The sequence below is a fragment of the Engystomops pustulosus genome, chromosome 2 (assembly GCF_040894005.1).
Source record: "Engystomops pustulosus chromosome 2, aEngPut4.maternal, whole genome shotgun sequence".
In the NCBI taxonomy this organism is placed as follows: Eukaryota; Metazoa; Chordata; class Amphibia; order Anura; family Leptodactylidae; genus Engystomops; species Engystomops pustulosus.
The window spans coordinates 127,651,781-127,671,218 of NC_092412.1; the positions used below are offsets into that span (position 1 = coordinate 127,651,781).

General features: G+C 42.5%; 1 protein-coding gene across 5 annotated transcripts in view; it reads right to left on the reverse strand.

Moving 5' to 3' along the window:
- DTX2 (deltex E3 ubiquitin ligase 2) overlaps positions 1–19,184 on the reverse strand; it is a 53,727-nt gene extending 34,543 nt beyond the window's left edge. For 2 of the 5 annotated variants that reach the window (XM_072136339.1, XM_072136337.1), the window contains exons 1-2: positions 19,015–19,184; positions 16,487–16,894 (exon numbers count right to left, since the gene is read on the reverse strand). In XM_072136339.1, coding sequence (XP_071992440.1) covers positions 16,487–16,793 — 307 coding nt within the window. In that variant the 5' untranslated portion in view covers positions 16,794–16,894; positions 19,015–19,184. Of the gene's footprint in view, positions 1–16,486; positions 16,895–18,715; positions 18,734–19,014 lie in introns of those variants that run through there. The other 3 variants (XM_072136341.1, XM_072136340.1, XM_072136338.1) reach the window with 2 other exon arrangements.
- Positions 19,185–19,438: the final 254 nt, after the last annotated feature.

Here is a 19,438-nt window from a genome sequence, read left to right on the forward strand (position 1 = left end):
TCTAAGTTTCTATTACATCTGCAACATCTGACTCATGTATGTATCTGGTCACATGAAATCACAGCATGCCTCCATGGAGGTTTTAAAGTAGAATTCCATGGAGGATGCTGTCATTTCATGTGACAAGATATATGCATGGTGTACAGTTTGCCAATGTTATGAGGCTAAATGACCTATGATGATATCACCCTAGTCACATGACATGCTGAGAAGGAGGCATTGGGAGAAGTAGACGGGAGGGGCTAGTTGAGCAGAAAAAACATTTTCTAATGCCTGTTAATATAACAAAGTTGATTTATATGGATGTAAGAGAAACAGTTTTAGCTAAATAAAAAAAAAAAAAAAAAAAAAGGGTTTCCGTTCCTGTAGAGCCCTATTAACTGTCACGGCTGCATATGTGAAAATGTGGTGACAGGTTCTCTTTAAGTTACGTCTTCAGCAGAAGTGAAAATCATTACAGGTGCAGAATCTTGCCATATGAGAACATAATAGTGCTTAACCCAATTTCTTCATTTAGGTAGTATACCTCTCCATGAGAGATCACTGCCTGGAAAACATGGCACTATAGCACACACAAAGCCATTTTGCCCTGCTGCCAGAAAGGTGTGCAAAGCCAAAAGAAGACAGACGTTTGTTTTGATCAACTGCCCATTATCCACCTTCAACTTTTTTTTGCAGTGGTATCTTTAATATAAAACCGGAAATAAATCTCATCAACGAATCCGACAATGGTCCGAATTACACTGCTAGAATGAAAATATGGGAAGCCCTGGTAGGGACTAAAACAGCTCAGGGAGAAGGGCCACATCCTCATGTGTTCCCTTCTATGGTATGGCTTTCAACACAAATACCCATTTTTAAGCAGTCCGTTAAACGCATGCGTTTTTGAAAACATTTTTCCCAATTATCTTAATTAGGTTAATTGGAAAACAGACAAAATTGGTCAAAAAACGCATGTGCTTTTTAACGGACTGCTTAAAGACAGCCTAAAAACGGGTATAAAACACCACGTGTGCCACCACCCTTAAGAATGATGCTCAGCTACAAACAGCTAGGGATCTCTAGAAATTTTGCAGTCAGACTGCAAAACTTCCTTGGTCTGCCTGGCTGCCAAAATGTATAATGAATCAAGCATTTACGATGATTCGTCGTACATTAAGACACCATGATACAATGGATGCCATTAGAGTCAGTAGAGTCTGCACACAACCAGGGGAACAGCACAATGCACACTTCTAATAATACATTATCCAGATTCATTAGAGAAGAAAAACAAGAGTTTACCGTAACATTGTGCCAGGATCTCTTACACAACCCTCTTCAATGATGACAACATTTTTAACAAAGCTCATCTGTTCAAGTAACCAGATGTACCAGGGGTATTCTCGTCTGGGCATTCACTTTCAGTTTCATTAATCTTCCATATATAAACATTTCTTCAATTAGATGTTATTAAACAAAATACCTGTGTATAGATAATTTCGTATAAATGTAGAAATATAGTCCCTTAGAAACGAGACTGTGAACTTGGATACGGCCACCTCTGCTCGAGGGATTGCACAAAGACACAAAGGGTGTGTTTCTATTTGAAATGTCTGGGAGTTACTGAAGGTCCCACTGTCATCCTGTGGTAATGATTGCTGAAGCCAGGTGCTCAGACGGGTCAATACAGCATGTCTGGCCACTGCTGCCAAAATAGGAGGTGGTCGTATCCAAGGAAGCCATCTCGTTTCTAAGGGACGACATGGCTTCATTTATGAGAAATTATCTTCACACAGGAACATTTTTTTTTAATAACAACCAATTGAAGAAATGTTTACATATGGCAAATTAATTCAATTAAATGTAAACGCCCAGATGGGAATACCCCTTTAACCAAAGGGAATTTTGTGCATACAGTTCAGCCTTTTTGTCACAAATAACTGCAATAATTTTATAATGCAACAAAAGATAACTATGAAGAAGAGCCCAGTATACATCTATAAAAAAAAACCAAAACCTGTTTTGGGCCTCCCAAAGTGGATTTAATTCTAACTGATAGATCATCTGTATGGCGATAACACCTTATTAAGAGTTCACACACCAGGTGGGTGTTGGGGTTGTAGTGAATATATTTGAATCCTTACCCTATGCTGCATAATGGGAACAACTCAACTAGTTCTGCAACCTGACTAGTTACCAACAGTGCCTCATATATCTTATCACTCCATTCTCCCAAAGCAATATCTTCATGAGGAAGTATGGCTTGTGCAGAAAGAAAACAAATACCTAACCTACACTTGATGGTAGTCTACAATGAGGGTGCAAAGAGAATGCATATAAAGAGAATTGTTCTTATAGGGTGGACATAGAACACTGTAATTACAGATGAAATGTTAACTAGGGTAAATCTAGGGCGGTAACAAGAAGCCGCATTTCCTGCCACAATGTCAAGTCCTGGTATCTTTGTGAATGAGGAAATCATCTTGTGTCTTGCTTTAAATAAACTATCTTTGCAGAAAATGGGACAAGAAATTGCTGCTAAACATGCATTTTCCTCTAAAAGCAGCAGGAAGATGTTGTGTACCTATATCTATGCTCACGAGAGGACAGTGATGAGTCTCTAAGAGCCATCACTTACTTAGTCCAGTTGCTGGTGGCAGCTGCACACAGATGGCTGCACGGCAAGTAGGGGTCATTTAAACAAACTGCAGAAATACAATTGAAACTTTACTCTCCTCCAATCCATCATAAAGTGTATTTACTTCACATAACTATTGCTCCATGTTTATAGAATAATGTCAGACAGACAGTAGACGCTTCCCAGGAAGATGATGAGAATAACAGGATGTCATATTTTTAACTAGTAAAGCAGCTGCACAAAGGGTCCTGACAGCTGGAAGGCGGATAAAGTTCATAGATTTCCCTGACTACTTACAGCAGGGTGAACTCAATAATGTAGGTCAGGAGACAGATGAATCCAGGGGCAGACACAGCAGACTAGCTCAATCTCAGTGGCAGTTTGTCACAAGAAGCAAAACCTACTTACTATAGAACAGATCATTTTTCACCTTTTTTCTGTAAAATGTACCATGCAGATTCATTTTAACCATAGCTTCTGTATGTATCTAGGGAAGGCCAACCCTTTCAGAAACAAAATTTGTAGCGGATACAGTTTAAGGGCACTTTCACAAAGCAAACACAATTACAGGATTGGTGATGCTGTTCAGTGATATACACACTGCTAGGGGGCCTTCAGCTTTTTTATTTTTCCAATTTCAGGGAATCCACTGAAACCCCTGTGAGGGCTGTCCACAATTCATTATTTCATTAGCTATTATAAGACAACACCTCATGTGGAGACTGCAGAGCAGGAACGATCTTACCCTGTTCTGTGCAGTCTCCACTCATGGCTTTGGCTCACAGTAACTCATGCAAAAGACTGATAAAATAACCAAAATGTGACCTGGCCCTTTTATGTAATCATGAAAACATTTAGGCTCCTATAGACCTTCTAAGCCATTTCCCATCACTTAGTGCTTAACGAGTATAGTCTGGAAATATGTAGACGGACACAGTTTTTAACAATTGCTGTTCTTGATCGCTGGATAACTAACCTGCAACTGTAAGAGCTTTAAAGGGAACCTACCACCACAAATCTACCTATAAAAGGTAGATCGGGTGGTAGGTGGATCAATGGGACGTGAGGATAGCCCTCACGTCCCTGCACTTTTTTAGTAACTTTTATTAGACTTTTATGCAAATTTTATTATGCGGCTACTGGGGCGTGGAGTAGCCGCATCTGAGGTTACATGGCACGGCTACTCCACGCCCCGGTAGCCTCTTTTCTCCTCCTACTCACCATCTTCGGTGCGCAGCTGCTCGTAGCTGCGCGCCCTTGTCCGATGATCCTGCAGTCTGCGCATGCAGCATCTTTGTGAAGTTTTTCCCATTTTTATAATCACAGTCACTATCTCTATAAACCCACTAGCTAACTGTGCTCTCCTAACACCTTCTTATCAAAATCAAGGATGTGACTGGGATTGTAAGATTTTATTAAGTATTTAATCAATTATGAAGTAAAAATACACTAGAAACAATCAGGGCTGCACCGACTCCACAATTTTTAATGCAATGTGATATGATACCCGGAGAAGTATCACGATACTTGATACCAATTCTTTCAAGTAATGAAAACAGTATTATGTATATTCAATGATTAGGGTGCGGTCACATGGGGCATTGACATTGCATTTAGAAAAACATTGCAAATGTCTGGAGGAAGGGCTCAGCCCAAACAGGTTTCTGTGCGTTCCCAATGAAACACATCAGTTACGATCAGTAATAACCAACCAGCATTTTGGGACGAGAGCCTTAGTTTTATTATGACAGTTTATTTCATGTTTATTTCATGTATTGAGAAGGTTGTACGATTTATATGGATATTACCAGGACGCATTAACGTAAGCTCGCCCGGCCATAGCCATGTGGCACGTTTACGTGTATGCAGCGTTTGAGGTGCTTCTAGGCATATGCAGAATTTGCGTTGTGTGGCATGTGGTATTTGCCTTTGAGTCACGTTTATGCTTACATAGCATTTGCGTTTATGTCGAGTTTGACTTATGTCTTGCTTATGTAAAAAAATTTTTTAAAAAATTCATTTTCTGCCTCAACAACAACGAAATAGGCATGCACTTTACTTCAGAAATTCACAATAAACACATCTGCTTTCTTGACTTAAATATTACGATTGACGAAGAGGGACGGATACAAACTTCTATCCATAGAAAAGAAACTTCCACAAACAACCTGCTCAGCTGGCAAAGCTGGCACCCAGTACCCCTCAAAAGGGGCATCCCAGTCGGGCAGTATCTCCGAGCTAGGAGGAACTGCTCGACTGAAGTAGACTTCGAAAAAGAATGCCAGGACCTTTACAATCGTTTCGTGATGAGAGGATACCCTAAAAAGACCCTACATAGGGCCTATCAAAGAGCAAAAGCATCGAATCGGGAGGACCTCCTTAGAACCCACGACATATCAGACAGACAGGGACCAATAAGATGCATAGGAACCTTCGATGGCTATACTCATCAGGTTCTTGAAGTACTTCAAAAATACTGGCCCCTGCTGATCGCAGATGAGGATGTACGTACGGCTGTCACAGCACATCCGTCAATAACATACCGTAGGGGAAAAAATATTAAAGATTTACTCATACATAGTCACTATACCGAAAAAAGAATGGTCCACCCTACATGGCTACCATCCCGCACATTAGGTTCGTATCCATGTGGGACATGCTCATTTTGCAAATATATGCCAAGAATGAGAGAATTCTCCGATTCTGACAACAACCGTTCGTATCAAATCAGACACTACATCAATTGTAGGACATCTGGTGTCATTTACATGGCACAATGCCCATGCCCGAAATTATACGTAGGCAAGACGGTGCAGGAGCTGAGGAAGAGGCTGTCCTCCCATTTGAGCACAGTCAGAACCAATAAGGACACATCTTTGTCCAAACATATGAGATCTGTACATAAGGGAGACCTCGAAAAACTACACTTCTGGGGCATCGACTACCTACGAACGGGCATCAGACGTGGAGATCTGGACCGCAGACTCCTACAAATAGAAGCCAAATGGATTTACAAGCTGGGGACCCTGAGCCCCAAGGGACTAAATGAAGGATTTAACTATGCAGCTTTCCTGTGATTTTTCCTTTGTCCCCGTTAGCCGTACAATGCATGACTTATCCTACATGACCTAACAATCAGAGGATTGAAGAAGCATATTAACAAAAAACAATTTATTACTGTCAGGACCTGACCAAAATTTAGGCACTCCTTTTCATATTGGTCGTCCATACTCTTTATCTGTACACTTTCTGCCAACATATATATGGAGGCCAATAAACATACTGAATTCGCTGCTCTGTCCCTAACTGAAACGAGGCAATGATTATCTACCCATCCCCTGTGACAAATGTGCACACATCCCGGCCTTAGTCCCAAGTCTCTATGCGAAATAATGAGTCAGTTAGCTAGTTACGATCTAGCTCTCCCCGCTATACACCACTAGCGGAGACTGAAAAGAATAAAAAGTCCTATAGTGAACAACGTAGGATACGTACCATATGAAACACTGAGTAAAGTCCATAGACACACGCACACAACTTACCACAATCCTGCTGATCGCAATTCCATATGGCCTGTCTTCTAAGTCCCCGGGCACGCGCAGAAAGTCGATCGCAACTCCGTTTGGAATGCACAAAGTCCCTGGACATGCGCAGAGAACCCATCGGACCAGCCGAGTCTGTACTAAGTGCTCAGACATGCACAGTAGGACACCAGGATAATAAATGTTTCTGGCCGCAAGTTCACGGACATGCGTGAATAATTATGCAAACTACACTACGTCACAGCTCTAAGGGGATTGGCAACCAGAACCAAGCCTCCCTGTCACCGATTGGACATCGGGCGCAGCCTCCACCATGACGTCAACCTTGAAAGCTTATAAAAGATTAGACCGACGCGATGTGCCGCATTATAGCCCCGGTACCCTAAGGACGCCACTCCACGTGGCGAAACATGTCGGGGGGGCTACTGTGTGAATGTTTTTAGAATCATCAGTTCGTTTAGGCAGCTTTAAAATTATCGTACGATTGTGTGATGGCAGTGAGTGCTTAGACAATAGGGCAAGTGTACAGGAATCCTCCCTTCCCCTCTCCCCTCCTCCCCTTAGCACGCTTAGTCTTTATGTCAGAGTTCTTGTGCACTCAACTAGACCTCGTATGGTGCGATCTTTAAAGGGGAAGAGGCTATGTGGGATAGGGTCCGTACACCTATAGATCAGTAGCTCCACTCCGTGGCTACCTCAGCGGTCACGTATGAGAGCCATAACTGAGCAGCACGATCGTCATACACCCAAATATACATTACTGTGGGGCATTTCTGTTGTTGTATATGCCCTCGACTATACTGCTTCTAGTAACGACCATTTCGAACTGTTTGAGAAATTTTAAACATTTTCTTTTTTGGTTGGTCCACCTTTTAAGTACATAAATAAAAGTTAAGTTTTATTGACTAATGGGTACAGATGTCCCAATGGACAAATTTTTTTGCTATGTGAATTGCTTATGTAAACGGCGCATTTACACTTCCGTGCCATCATGTTTGCGTTTACACGTACATTTACATGGCATTTGCATTTATGTCTTGTTTGTATCGCATTACACTTCCGCATAACTTGCGGCATGGTTAGGCGGAGTTTGCATCACGGTTACAGTTATGCACCGTTTTCAGCACGTTTACGCTTATTCCGTGTTCGCATCACGTTTACACTTACTCGGCCTTTGCGTAACGTTTATGCTTACATGGCATTTGAATTACGTTTACTTTTACACAGCGTTTCAGTCACGGTTATGCGGCGTGTTTAAGCTTATGTGGTATTTGCCTTTGCATCACGTTTATGCTTACATAGCATTTTATGTGGAATTTAACTTGTGTTCTTGCTTATGTAAACGGCGCGTTTGCGTTTACACTTAGATGCCATTTGCATTTATGTCTTGTTTGCATCACGTTTATGCTTATGTGGTGTATGCGTTGAGGTCTCGTTTGCACTTATGTTTACATAGCATTTGCGTTTACATGCGTGTTTACCAATGTGGGTAACATTGCATTTTCGTAAATCCAATTTGTCCCACAGATATTAAAAAATAAAAAAGGATGGGTAGTATTTATCAGAAGTGTCTGATAGCAGATCTGTTTTCGTTGTCCATTGCAACCAATCGGAGCTCAGCTTTAATTTTCACAGCCGTTAATAATATTTAAGCTGTGCTCCAATTGGTTGCCATGAGCAATTTGAACAGTTTTACCTCAGACACTTCTACAAAAAAAAAATTTTCCCCCACCCCCAATGTCTTTTGGATGATGAAAAGCGTGAATATGAAGGACTTTGGGGTCAGGAAGTTGATTTCACCTCTTTCTATTCATAAAAGCAAAGGGGTGGTCCAATCAATGACCGACTGCTCTCTGCATGGACACTGATACAGATGTCGCATTAACAACTGTACAAAAGTGTGATAGCTCCCTGTGTAGACAGTTTTACTCCTTTTAAAAAGTCAACTTTTCCTTCCTTCTGTTGGGGCTGTGAGCCGCAGCCACTTCCAATTTCCACACTGCCGAGGCTTGCAACCTCGATAGAAGGTCATGTGACCGGGGCCTCCAGTCACATGATCTTCTACAGTGAGCACAAGCTTCAGCATTGAGGAGCTCTGCCTGTCCACATGGCACTGCACATTAGTGCACACAGTGCCATCTACAGGGGGCTCCACCCTGTACTGTGACAAGGGTCTGATATAATCTGTCACAGCAGCCCCTAGCAGAATAGCGCCCATACTTACCATTACATCACAGTTATATGTGATCAGCATATAGGGATAGTGAATACATGTAATGTGCTACCTTCTATTCAATGGTTTTCTTGCACATATAGCCGCCAATAACATTATATGCACCTACAAGTAATTTATTTGTATTAGTGAAAATTACAGTGCTCCTCGGCTAAAAATACTCCTCAAAAAATTTACTCAGAGAAGTATTTTTACTCTTCTAGATAAAATGCAGTGCGATCTATGTTGCTACAGTCACTGATGGAACTACCCCCATGTCTTTAAAGCATAAAAAAGCAAGGCTATGGATATATACACTAATTCTAATGAAACGTTTCCACTACCCACATCAAAAATGAGTTTGATACCCCTGCTGTATAACCTAAACCAATCTGAAACATAACATTCTGCCTGTGATTATATTACATTTTCTTGGTGAAAGGTTTGGATGTTTACTTCCACAATCTTTATATAATAAATACACTTTTGGACACATGTTGTGAATACGTACACATATTCATTTCACAGATTTCAGATCTTAGGTAAAGAAGCTATTTAAGATCTTAACAAGACAAGCCTGAGCCACATTACATTCATAAGAATATACGATGGCTGAAAGTGCTTATACAAGTGGCATTATCAATGGACAGGTCAACAGTAGCAAGAGGCTAAACATAAGAACAATAGGTAAAATAAAATATAAAACAGCCTTAACCCCTTAATGACCGCCCTATCGGGATTCTACGGCGGTCATTAAGGGTACTTCTTCTGACGCAACGCCTTTCTACGGCGCCGCGTCAGAAGAAGATTTCAGGACATCGGGTCAGTATAGTGCCGGTGTCGGGCTGTGATATCACACGTGGGAGATCCCGGAGTTTTTCCGATCCCGGGTGTTTAACCCCTTACACGCCGCGGCGTGCAAGTGTGTCCCACGTGGATCGGACACCCCCCCCCCCCGGTGTGCTTACCGGGGGATCCGATCCCTCCTGCCGCTGCCCCGGGTCCCGACGAGTGACCCGAGGCTGTCGGCTCCTCTTCTCGCCGGGTCCTGCCTTCCTGACAGGACCCGGCTGTAAGTAACTGAGCATGCGCAGCATGCTCAGTTACTTACACTATACACTGCAATACAAGTGTATTGCAGTGTAAAGGCTTGAATAAGCGATCGGATGATCGCTTATTCAAGCCAAGAAGTAGAAAATGTAAAAAAGTTAAAAAAAAAAAAAAATTAAACTTTCTGAAAATTTCAGTTTTGGCCTAAATGAATGTATTTTCCAAAAAAATTCAATAGTTTCTAAATCGCAGGTCCATATTTTTTAACCCATGTGAAACACTTAAAGGGTTAATAGACTTAATAGAAGTTGTTTTACATATGTTGAGGGGTGAACTTTCTATAGTGAGGTAATTTATGGGGTTTTACTATTATTTAGGCCTCTCAAAGTCACTTGGAAGCTGAGTTGTCCCTCAAAATGTGAGTTTTGGCAATTTTCATGAAAATAAGAAAAATCGCACCTAAAGTTCTGCACCTCATAACATCCTAGAAAAATGACCGGAAGCATAAATTATCATCCCAACATAAAGCAGACATTCTGTAAATGTTAATTATCAAACTTTGGGTAGTTTTACTTCCTGTCTGGAAACCAGAACATTTCAAACTTGGAAAATGAAGAATTTTTACAAACTTTTGCCAAATTTTCACTTTTTTTCAGAACGAAATGCAAAACTTATCACTTAAATTTTATAACTAACATGAAGTACAATGTATCACGAGAAAACATTCTCAAAATCACCGGGATATGTTAAAGCGTTCCGAAGTTATAACCAATTATCGTGAGACAGGGCAGATTTGAAAAATCGAGTCTGGTCATTGAGCTGAAAACTAGTGTCGGTGATAAGGGGTTAATGTACATACACTTTAAATGGCCATGATGCTAGATGTTATTTCATACTTCAGAGGTGTAAAGTTGCATATTGTTGTATAAAAGGTTCTCATAATCAAACTGAGAAAAAACACTTGTTAATAACGCTGTATCGCAGCTAATATGTGCTTCTGCCTTTACACAGCACGTGGTGTTCAACTCAGAGCCGAACTGATGACTAGAATCACGACCGATCAGATACTGATGGCCTCTTTATAAACTGTTCTATAATGGAGGAGATCTCGTTTGTTAATTCAAAGGGGCCTACAGAAAAATGCACACGACGAGTCAACTGAAACCCCCCCCCAAAAAAAAAAAACACCCAAAAGGTCAAAAGTACCGCTAACACAACACTAGCATATGGGTGCGGGCCCGATGGCATATGGGTTTCTATGGAAACACAAGCGACTGGTAAGCAGAACCCGGTGTCTTGCATTGTTTTAACGCAAAACCCCGGTTCTGGTTAGTTTTTGCATGCGTTTCCATAGAAAAGCATGAGCTTTCGAGCCCAGGCCAGTACGCTAGCGCTGCGTTTGTAAACGCACACTTGACAGCACCCTAAATGTTATATTTGTACAGTACATATACATAGATAATGGGCCACATCTATGAAGCAGTCTGTGTCGTTATTCTGGCATAGATTGCACATATATACACATGTGCACACTGCTTGCACATGTATTTATGAAGAGTTTTCACCAGTATTGTGTTGCGACGGCATTTTGTCTGCAGCAACACAAAACACTGCACCTAAAGGGGCATTTCGAAGCGGATTCACGTTCCGACATCTGGTACTCTCAGTTTAAGCATTTCAGGCACACGCAAACTAATCCTGTGCATTTTTGGGAACTCGCAAACTAATCCTGTGCATTTTTGCCACACTTAACTAATCTTGTGCACTCTGCACACTAGTGGAGCAAACTAGAAGCTGTGTAAAGATGTATTTTGTGTAAGGTAGGGCAGACACAAGTAGCACTTATTCCTTGCATGGCAGGATTGGGTTGTAACCTAACTCAGCTTATACCTGAGTTTTTAGAAAAAAGTAACACTGTACTCCCCTTTCCAATGCCCCCCGCAGGTCCCCTTCTTGCTTCAAGTTCCTACAGCCCCTTCTTCAGGTTCCTCCGTGATGCCGGCGGCGCACAAACAATGACGTTGCCAGGCGAGGAGCCGAAGAACCCGAAGCAAGAAAAGGACCTGCGGGGGGAAATCGGAAAGGTGAGTTCAGTGTTTTGTTTTTATAGGCTTGCCATGCTAGGGGCAGGGTGTGGCAGGCTATATACTGGGGGGGGGGGACAGGGGCTGGCAGGCAATATATTTGGAGATATGGGCTGGCAAACTATATACTGGGGGATATGGGCTGTCAGGCCTTATACTGGGGGGGGGGGGGCGGAGGGGGCAGGCCAGCTATATACTGGCTGGAGGCTGCGACCATTGCATTTCCCACCATAGGCTCATACTTGAATCAATAAGTTTTCCCAGTTTTTGTGTTACAATTAGATACCTTGGCTTATACTAGAGTATGTACGGTACTTTCCTTGGCTGCAATTTTACAAAAATCTGCAATTGTAAACTTATATGTAACTCATATGCACACAGAGGAACCAACTAAATAATAATTTCATGTCAAAACTTCAATATCCCATTGCTGACCCTGAAAGCTCCACTTATACTGTTGCTTCGACACGAGCAGAAAGTTTCCTACACTTTCTGTGTTGGAGACTGCCTGACTTTTTAACGAGGATATAAAATGGGACTGGCCTATCCACTGAACAGATTGTTATGCCATCAATTTGCAGCTGGATATACACTTAAATAATTGAGTTAGTTTTTTGACACCTCGAACAAACCTAATTTTACACGATTTAGGTAGAAACAAAATGCTGTCACCAAGGTCAATAGGTCACATTTATATGAAAACCATGTTCTTGTTCCAATAAGTTTAGGAATGTGATGTTGCAGCACATACATGTGTGATATTTCCTTTCAAATGAGTAGGGAAGAAACAAACACGTCCCCTGGGAGTAAAAAAGAACAACGCCCTGCCTAGTGATCGTATTCCAAGAAATGATAATCATGTCATGGTATAACAAAAACAGGTACTACACACCCATCCGTCTCTTTAAGAAGATGATACTCTGACATAAATCCTGCTTTGCACTTTATACACACTTGACTGGTGGAACACATCCAGGTCTGCTCAGACACATTACTTTATTTATCGCCCAATTGTATGTACACCTTAAACGTGTCATGCAAACCCAGCCAAAATAAAGGCTTAATTAAAAAATATGATTAAAAAGAATTGACCTTAACCCTAAATGGTTACTTTCTGCAATGTTAAAAAAAAAAAAAAAAAAAAAAATCAGTTTGTAAACTTACCGTATATACTTGTGTATAAGCCGAGGCCCCTAATTTTACCACCAAAAACTGGGAAAACATATTGACTCGAGTATAAGCCGAGGGTGGGAAATGCATTGGTCACAGCCCCCCCCCCAGTATATAGCCAACCAGCCCCCTATAGTATACAGCCAGCCCAGCCTGCCCCCAGTAGTATACCGCACTGCCCCCAGTAGTATACAGCACTGCCCCCAGTAGTATACAGCACCCTAGCCTGCCCCGTGTGGTATACAGCCTGCCCCCAGTAGTATACAGCTCAGCCAAGCCTTTCCCCGGTAGTATACGCCTGCCCCCAGTAGTATACAGCTTGCCCCAGCATTATAAAAAACTTATATACTCACCCTCCGGTGGCCCCGATGTGCAGCGCTGCTCCCCCGATGTCAGCGCGGCTCGTCTTCAGGCTTCCGCGCCCGTCTTCTTTCTTCAGCCGGGCGCCGCCATCGCATTTTTTGTGCTGAAAAACTCAGCTTATACACAAGTATATACGGTATATGCAATTCACCTGATGTGAATCCATCACACTGCTTAATAATTTTTTCTTGCATTGCCCTCTGCCTCCTTGTTCCTGATTGACAGGCTATGATATGCCGCTGTACGGGAGAACTCTGTTACATTATTGGGCACTTAAAGGGGTTCGCCAGTGAAAGAAAGTTCTCAAATTTTAATCCCCTTGTGATGTTTAACAATTAAGATTGTATCCCACTTACTTTACAATTCTACTCAGTTTTATTGCTGTTTTAGCTCTGATCACTCAGCGATGATCAGTGTAGTTAGCTAATATGGCTCTATAGGAACTCATCACTAGCTGTATATGTGAAACTGTGGTGACAGGTTCCCTTTAAGGATGTGGCCTAGTTTGAATTTCTTTATTCTACCACTTCCGTAATATTTTTGTTAGCAAAGACTGCTACACACTGGAACCAGCTATAGGTGAGCAGAGTAGCAGCCCCTATTTCTGTGTAGTGAGCAATGTCTGTCTGTAGCTGGTGGTAGCAGCTGGAACCCCCATAAGAGAATGGCTGATTATACACAATACATTGAAATATTGCTTTATGACCAAAAATACACACCACTTTCCGTCCTTTCTAAACAAAGGGGCATATTTATCAGGACCTCTGCACACCGCCAGTGGCGTAGAGGCCCTGAAATTATCGCAAATGCTAGCTTATTGCTAGCTTTACAATTATTTTTTCCAATCCGCCACCTTCACGCCAGTGGGGCGTGAAGGGTCGTGAAGGGGGGAGGGGCGCGGCCGGCCGAGCGGGGGGGGGGCTTACGGGAGTGGGCCGGCGCGCGGCATTACTGTCCCCGCGCCTGCGCACTCGCTGCTGCGCTACTGGCAGCCCGATACATCAAGAGGCAGAAGCCTCTTGATGTATCGGGCTGCGAATTTGCAGCGGCGGGGCGATCATACGCTGGCGTACAAGACATCAAGAAGTCTCTATTATAAAAAATAGGTGAATTCACAATGATGCCGTGGACACATACCCTAAAATAGGACATCTCCCCAAAATAAGACCTGGTACAATTTTGTTCAAGCTTAGAAATACAAGGCATCCCCTGAAAATAAGACCTAGCTGCTGCCATTGCAGCAGCTCCCCCTGCGCCTTACTGTAGTATTAGTATCATTTAAGTGCTGCAAGAGGTTGTGACGTGGGAGAAGAATTCATGGAGGGGGGGGGGAAATCACTGTTGCACTGCAAATGCGATACAAGCAGCTACCCGGACAAGAAGGGCTCATTTAAGGAAAGTGCTATTGCTAAACAAGAGAGATTGGGGCTAATGATTCCAATAGAAATGGAGGCACAAGAAATACAGCATAAAAAATTCAGAGATTGGAAAGTTATAATGAAGTTATAGAGAAGTTGGATTTTTGTTCAACAATAAATGTGTTATTTGTTCATGGAAATAATAAGACATCTCCTGAAAATAAGACCTAGTGCCTCTTTATGAGCAAAAATTATCTGTGTTATTTTCGGAGAAACACGGTATTACTAAAACAGATAACTATCTACATGCGTTTCTTGCACACATGAGTTTGAGATCTTGTCACTGACTCATAGAAAAGTCCCCACAGTAACTAGTTCACATCATTCAGTGTTTACAGGAATTCACAACCCTCTCTAAAATTTTGATACAAAAATTTTAATACAAAAGTAACTTGTTCACATTTCTAGAACAGCATTTTGAACAATATTCATATATAAAAGACATTTCTATTAATTCAGCTTTTTAGGATTATAAAGGGGTTGTAATGCTGAAACATGTATTTTTCAGTCGTATTGCAATGCATTACTAATAAATTGCTTCCTACTACACTCTGCCAGCTTGTGATAGAGATTCTAACATGACAGGTCTGGAAACCTCAGAGAAGCTGTAGGTCAGTGATGGCGAACCTTCTAGAGACCAAGTGCCCAAACTACAACCAAAGTCCAGTTATTTACCGTGAAGTGCCAACGTGCCATTTTAAGCAGTAACTTATTGCTACCTGTTCTTCCACTTCTTTAATTGTATCGGCCGCCTGAGGCCACCAATACAGTTGAAAGTAGGAGGGCAAATTCAGACTATCATTGTAGCTTCCCTCCCGGGTCTCTCTGTACAGGAAGAATGTTAGGTCCAGCAGGAGGACCTCCAAAGATAATGCAGTTCTGTCAACACCTTCTCACTTTTCAAGCAGTTCCAAATGACCAATGAAGTGTCGCTGTAAAATAGTGCTGAGAGCAACATCTTATAAGTTGCCTGTGACTGTGGGAAAATTTAATGGATTTGGTCCTGTTTGGTGAACTCTGTCCTGGGCGGATGGCCTGAGTGCCCACAGAAAGGGCTCTGAGTGCCACCTCTGGCACCAGTGCCATAGGTTCGCCATCACTGCTGTAGGTAGTGCTCCTGCAGAATTTAACATTCCCCTCCATGTGAGGAGACCATGGACAACAAATATAAGAAGATTACCATAGTCAAGGTGCCTGGATTAAGTGCACCTAGTTTATGATGGATTTTGATAGTAGATCAAAATATGATATCAGAAGCCTTCAATGAAAATAACTGAAATGTCACACATGGTTATGAGTCCACAGCGCCCTTTATGTACAGAGAACACAATGGGGGAGATTTATCGTGTGTGTCGCAAAATAGATGCAGAGTTAAGACTACACAGTCTTATATGGAGACTTGTACCTTAGAATTGGGAAGTAAGAGGTCTCCTTATAGACACTGCCAATTAAGGCCGCCGCATAGAGTCTTATAGCCATTGATGCTCCGCAAGGGGATTCTAGAAAATTATGCAAAGTTTTCCAGGATGGGATAAGCCTACACAACATCCTTAATTGGCAGTCTCCTTAAGGAGAACTCTTACTTCCCGATCCTATTCACAAGCCAAACCAGTTCCCTACACTGTACGGAGGAGATCCAACCAGGTGGAAACAATGCTGTCTGCAGTTGTGAATCTGTTCCTTCTGGACTGGTTTGGTTTTAATCCCGCATCATGTCATAAGGCTTCCTGAAGGTCATGATTGATGTCACGGGAGTTGCCTTACAAGGGAGCTAAAAGAGGCATGGTTTTCTTTAATCCATCCTGGAAAACTTTTCATATTTTCCCATTTGTATCTTGGACCAACTATTTGGAGGTCCAGATTACTCCTTCAAACTGTACCAATATTGGAGAATTTTTGGAGCGTTTACCTTTTTTTCTGCAAAAGTCCTTTTCAGACACTGTTTATAAAAGTCAAAAATTGCCTAAAAATAGTCTAAAACCCTTAATAAATGTGATAGAATTCTGGCTTAGAATGAACACTCTTACCTGTGTCTTGGCGAAACTGTGCAAGCGTTGCAATATCTATAATATATGGTGCCAACTTTGGATCCACTTGTCCGAGTGCAATGCTACTGCTGTTACCATGGGCACGGGTATTTTTCTGCTGCTGGTAAGACTGCATACATTGTTCAATATAGCTGCTCACTTTACTGCTGTAGGGTCTCCATTTACCAAGTTCATCTTGCCATTCCCATACAGCCACTGCATGTGACCCTGGATTCCATAGACTTGCTGCTGTGGAAGGTCCCGATGGGCCTGCAGTTCCCCCACTTTGAGGTGAGCCTGCTGCCATTCTGTACAATGGACGATTATGCTTCGACAGAACGGATATTTTACCCTTCAAATGATCTTAACAGGAACAATGTTGGTTTCTGTATGTACCATCTTTCACACCTAGTAAAATGAAAATATATACAGATCTAGATTAAGTAACAAAAATAACAAGAAAAGAAGACATATCCTGATACAACAGCATAGGGTAGGACTAATCATTTACTATGCCCCTAAAAAAGGTCACAATGGGGGAGTCAGTTCTTCAGACCTTTAACAGTACTACAAGACTTCTTGTTGCTTTACCTGAAAACATCACATCATTCAGAAAAACAGTACCAGTATACATAAAACTGCAGTTCAGTCTGGAGTTGGTAGATATACGTACATGCTGACTATGTTCTATTGTCATTGACTGCCCGATAAATAATTTGATATTCCCAACAATTTTCACATGAATCAAGACTCCGCCAACTTCCAGTCACTCCTCTTACTTACTAAAAGTGGTAACTTCTAAGCAGTAGGCTAAAAGGAGAAAGACTATGCAGCACCATAAGGTCCCAATTATATCAGCAGCCGCTTGTTATTTCTACAACTCTTGTAAACCTACTACTCAAAGTAGGCCCCAACTGCCACAAACTGGGACTTTTAGAGTGCCCATGCACTATAACTATATATATATATATATATATATATATATATATATTATTCAAGCAGTAGGGTTTACATTGGTACCTATAGACAATGTGGGACTTCACCATGTGTGCCGTGGAATGTCTTAAAACAGGGGTGTACAATTTACAGTCCAGGCCCTCCTGCCAGGTACTGGGAACATAAGTACCCAATGAATGCATCCATCAGTTATAGAAATACTCATTGGTGCAGGAACCAAGTAGGATAGAAATGAGGAGCGTAGAGTACTTGTCAGATGTTCTGGCCCTCTCCTGCTACAGGGGCTGCCCTGCTCTGGGTCAGTCAGGAAGGGGAGTGGGTTAGTATTTTGATTCACTGTTTTGTCAGGGAGGGGGCAGTATTATTGTACTTTGATTTATTGTCTTGGTGGGGGAGTCAGTATTATGACTCATTGTCTTGGTGGGGAGTTAGTATGATTTATTGTCTTGCTAGGGGAGGTCATTATTATGATTTATTGTCTTGGTGGGGTGGCAGTATTATGATTTATTATCTCGTGGGGGGGGCAGTATTATGATTCACTGTCTTGATGGAGTTAATTTGATTCATTAAGGGTGATGTATCATTGTTTTCTGGCTATGTTTGGCATCATTTTGGCACAGTTGTAGCGCAAATATGGTTTTGTGACTTTCCACTGCACCAAATGAACACAGGGCAGGAACATAAGAAATGTGACTTTCCATTTAGGCGCACATTGATGCCAGTCCACACCCTATGTGCTTCAATTGTCGCAACCCACATAGCATAAGAAAAATGATCAAGGGCCAAAGCCACTTTAACCCATTCCTGGGTGTATGGAGAACGCTCAGGAGCGGAGCCCTCTCAATACAGGTTGGGTGTTCGCTGCATATTGCTGCCAGCACCAATCACAGGCTTTAACCTTTTACACATCCCCAGTACCACCATATTGGCTGTGATCGCTGCTCTCCCCGTGACATCATTGGGGAGTAACAATCCATCACCATGACAGCCTGGTGTCTTTTTGTAAGACACAAGGACTTGTCATATCAGAACATCTGTTACAATGTGCTGGTGGCACTTTGTAACAGATCACGTACAATATACTCATACATTGGTAGGATAGATTAGTCAACCTGGGTTTAAAGTACACTAGGGTGTGTGAAATAAAAATGAAACAATGTATAAGATGATGATGGGCATCATGTGACAGATCTAGAGGGGATGAAACTTTGTGCATGCTCTGCCTGTATGTCTTGTTGTCCTGTGACAAGTTGGCTCATGGATGTACTCCACCTCGCAATCATCAGTGACAACAGACGTGTCACCACCTGTCAGCCCCTGTCCCTGACGAGGAGTGCTGGGGAGAGTCACTGATGACTAACAAGCCCGAGGATCTCTAGAGAAACTACCAGCACTGGCTCCGTATCCCCCACACAGCACAACTACTTCCCTGAAGACTCACACACCGCGCACCCGAGCCTACTGGCTAACCTGTGCCCCGGGGACAGGCCGGACACCACGGAGCTCTAGCATGGAGGGTGAGGGAACGCGCGAGCTCCTCTGGGGGACAGTGACAGGGGCAGTGCACTCACATGAGCCTGGAACCGTCTCCTCGCTGCCTCTCTCGGTGCTCGGCCGTGTCTAGAAGGCAGCGGCACCTGGTAAAGCTGACGTCGGAGTCACGTGGCATCTAGCTGTCACGTGACACTCCTCTGCCGTTTCCTTGCTACACAGGGTACGGCCTGAAGGGAAGGAGGGTGTAGAGACTAGAGATTGTGGAGCTGGAGTGTACTGGGGAAACTGGGAAGTGCTGGTGTCACAATGGATGCTGGAGGGAGGGGTTTTCCGTGTGCACGACCTTCATGTAATTCTCAGACTTTTCTCCTTCTGAAATGTGCTATTCTCCATGCTAGCCCTGTATAAGTAGCGCTTCTATAACGTTCATGTATCACTACCTATACTACCATGTATACTAGTTCGGATTTGGCATCCATTTGAGTAAGACATGTTTCGTGA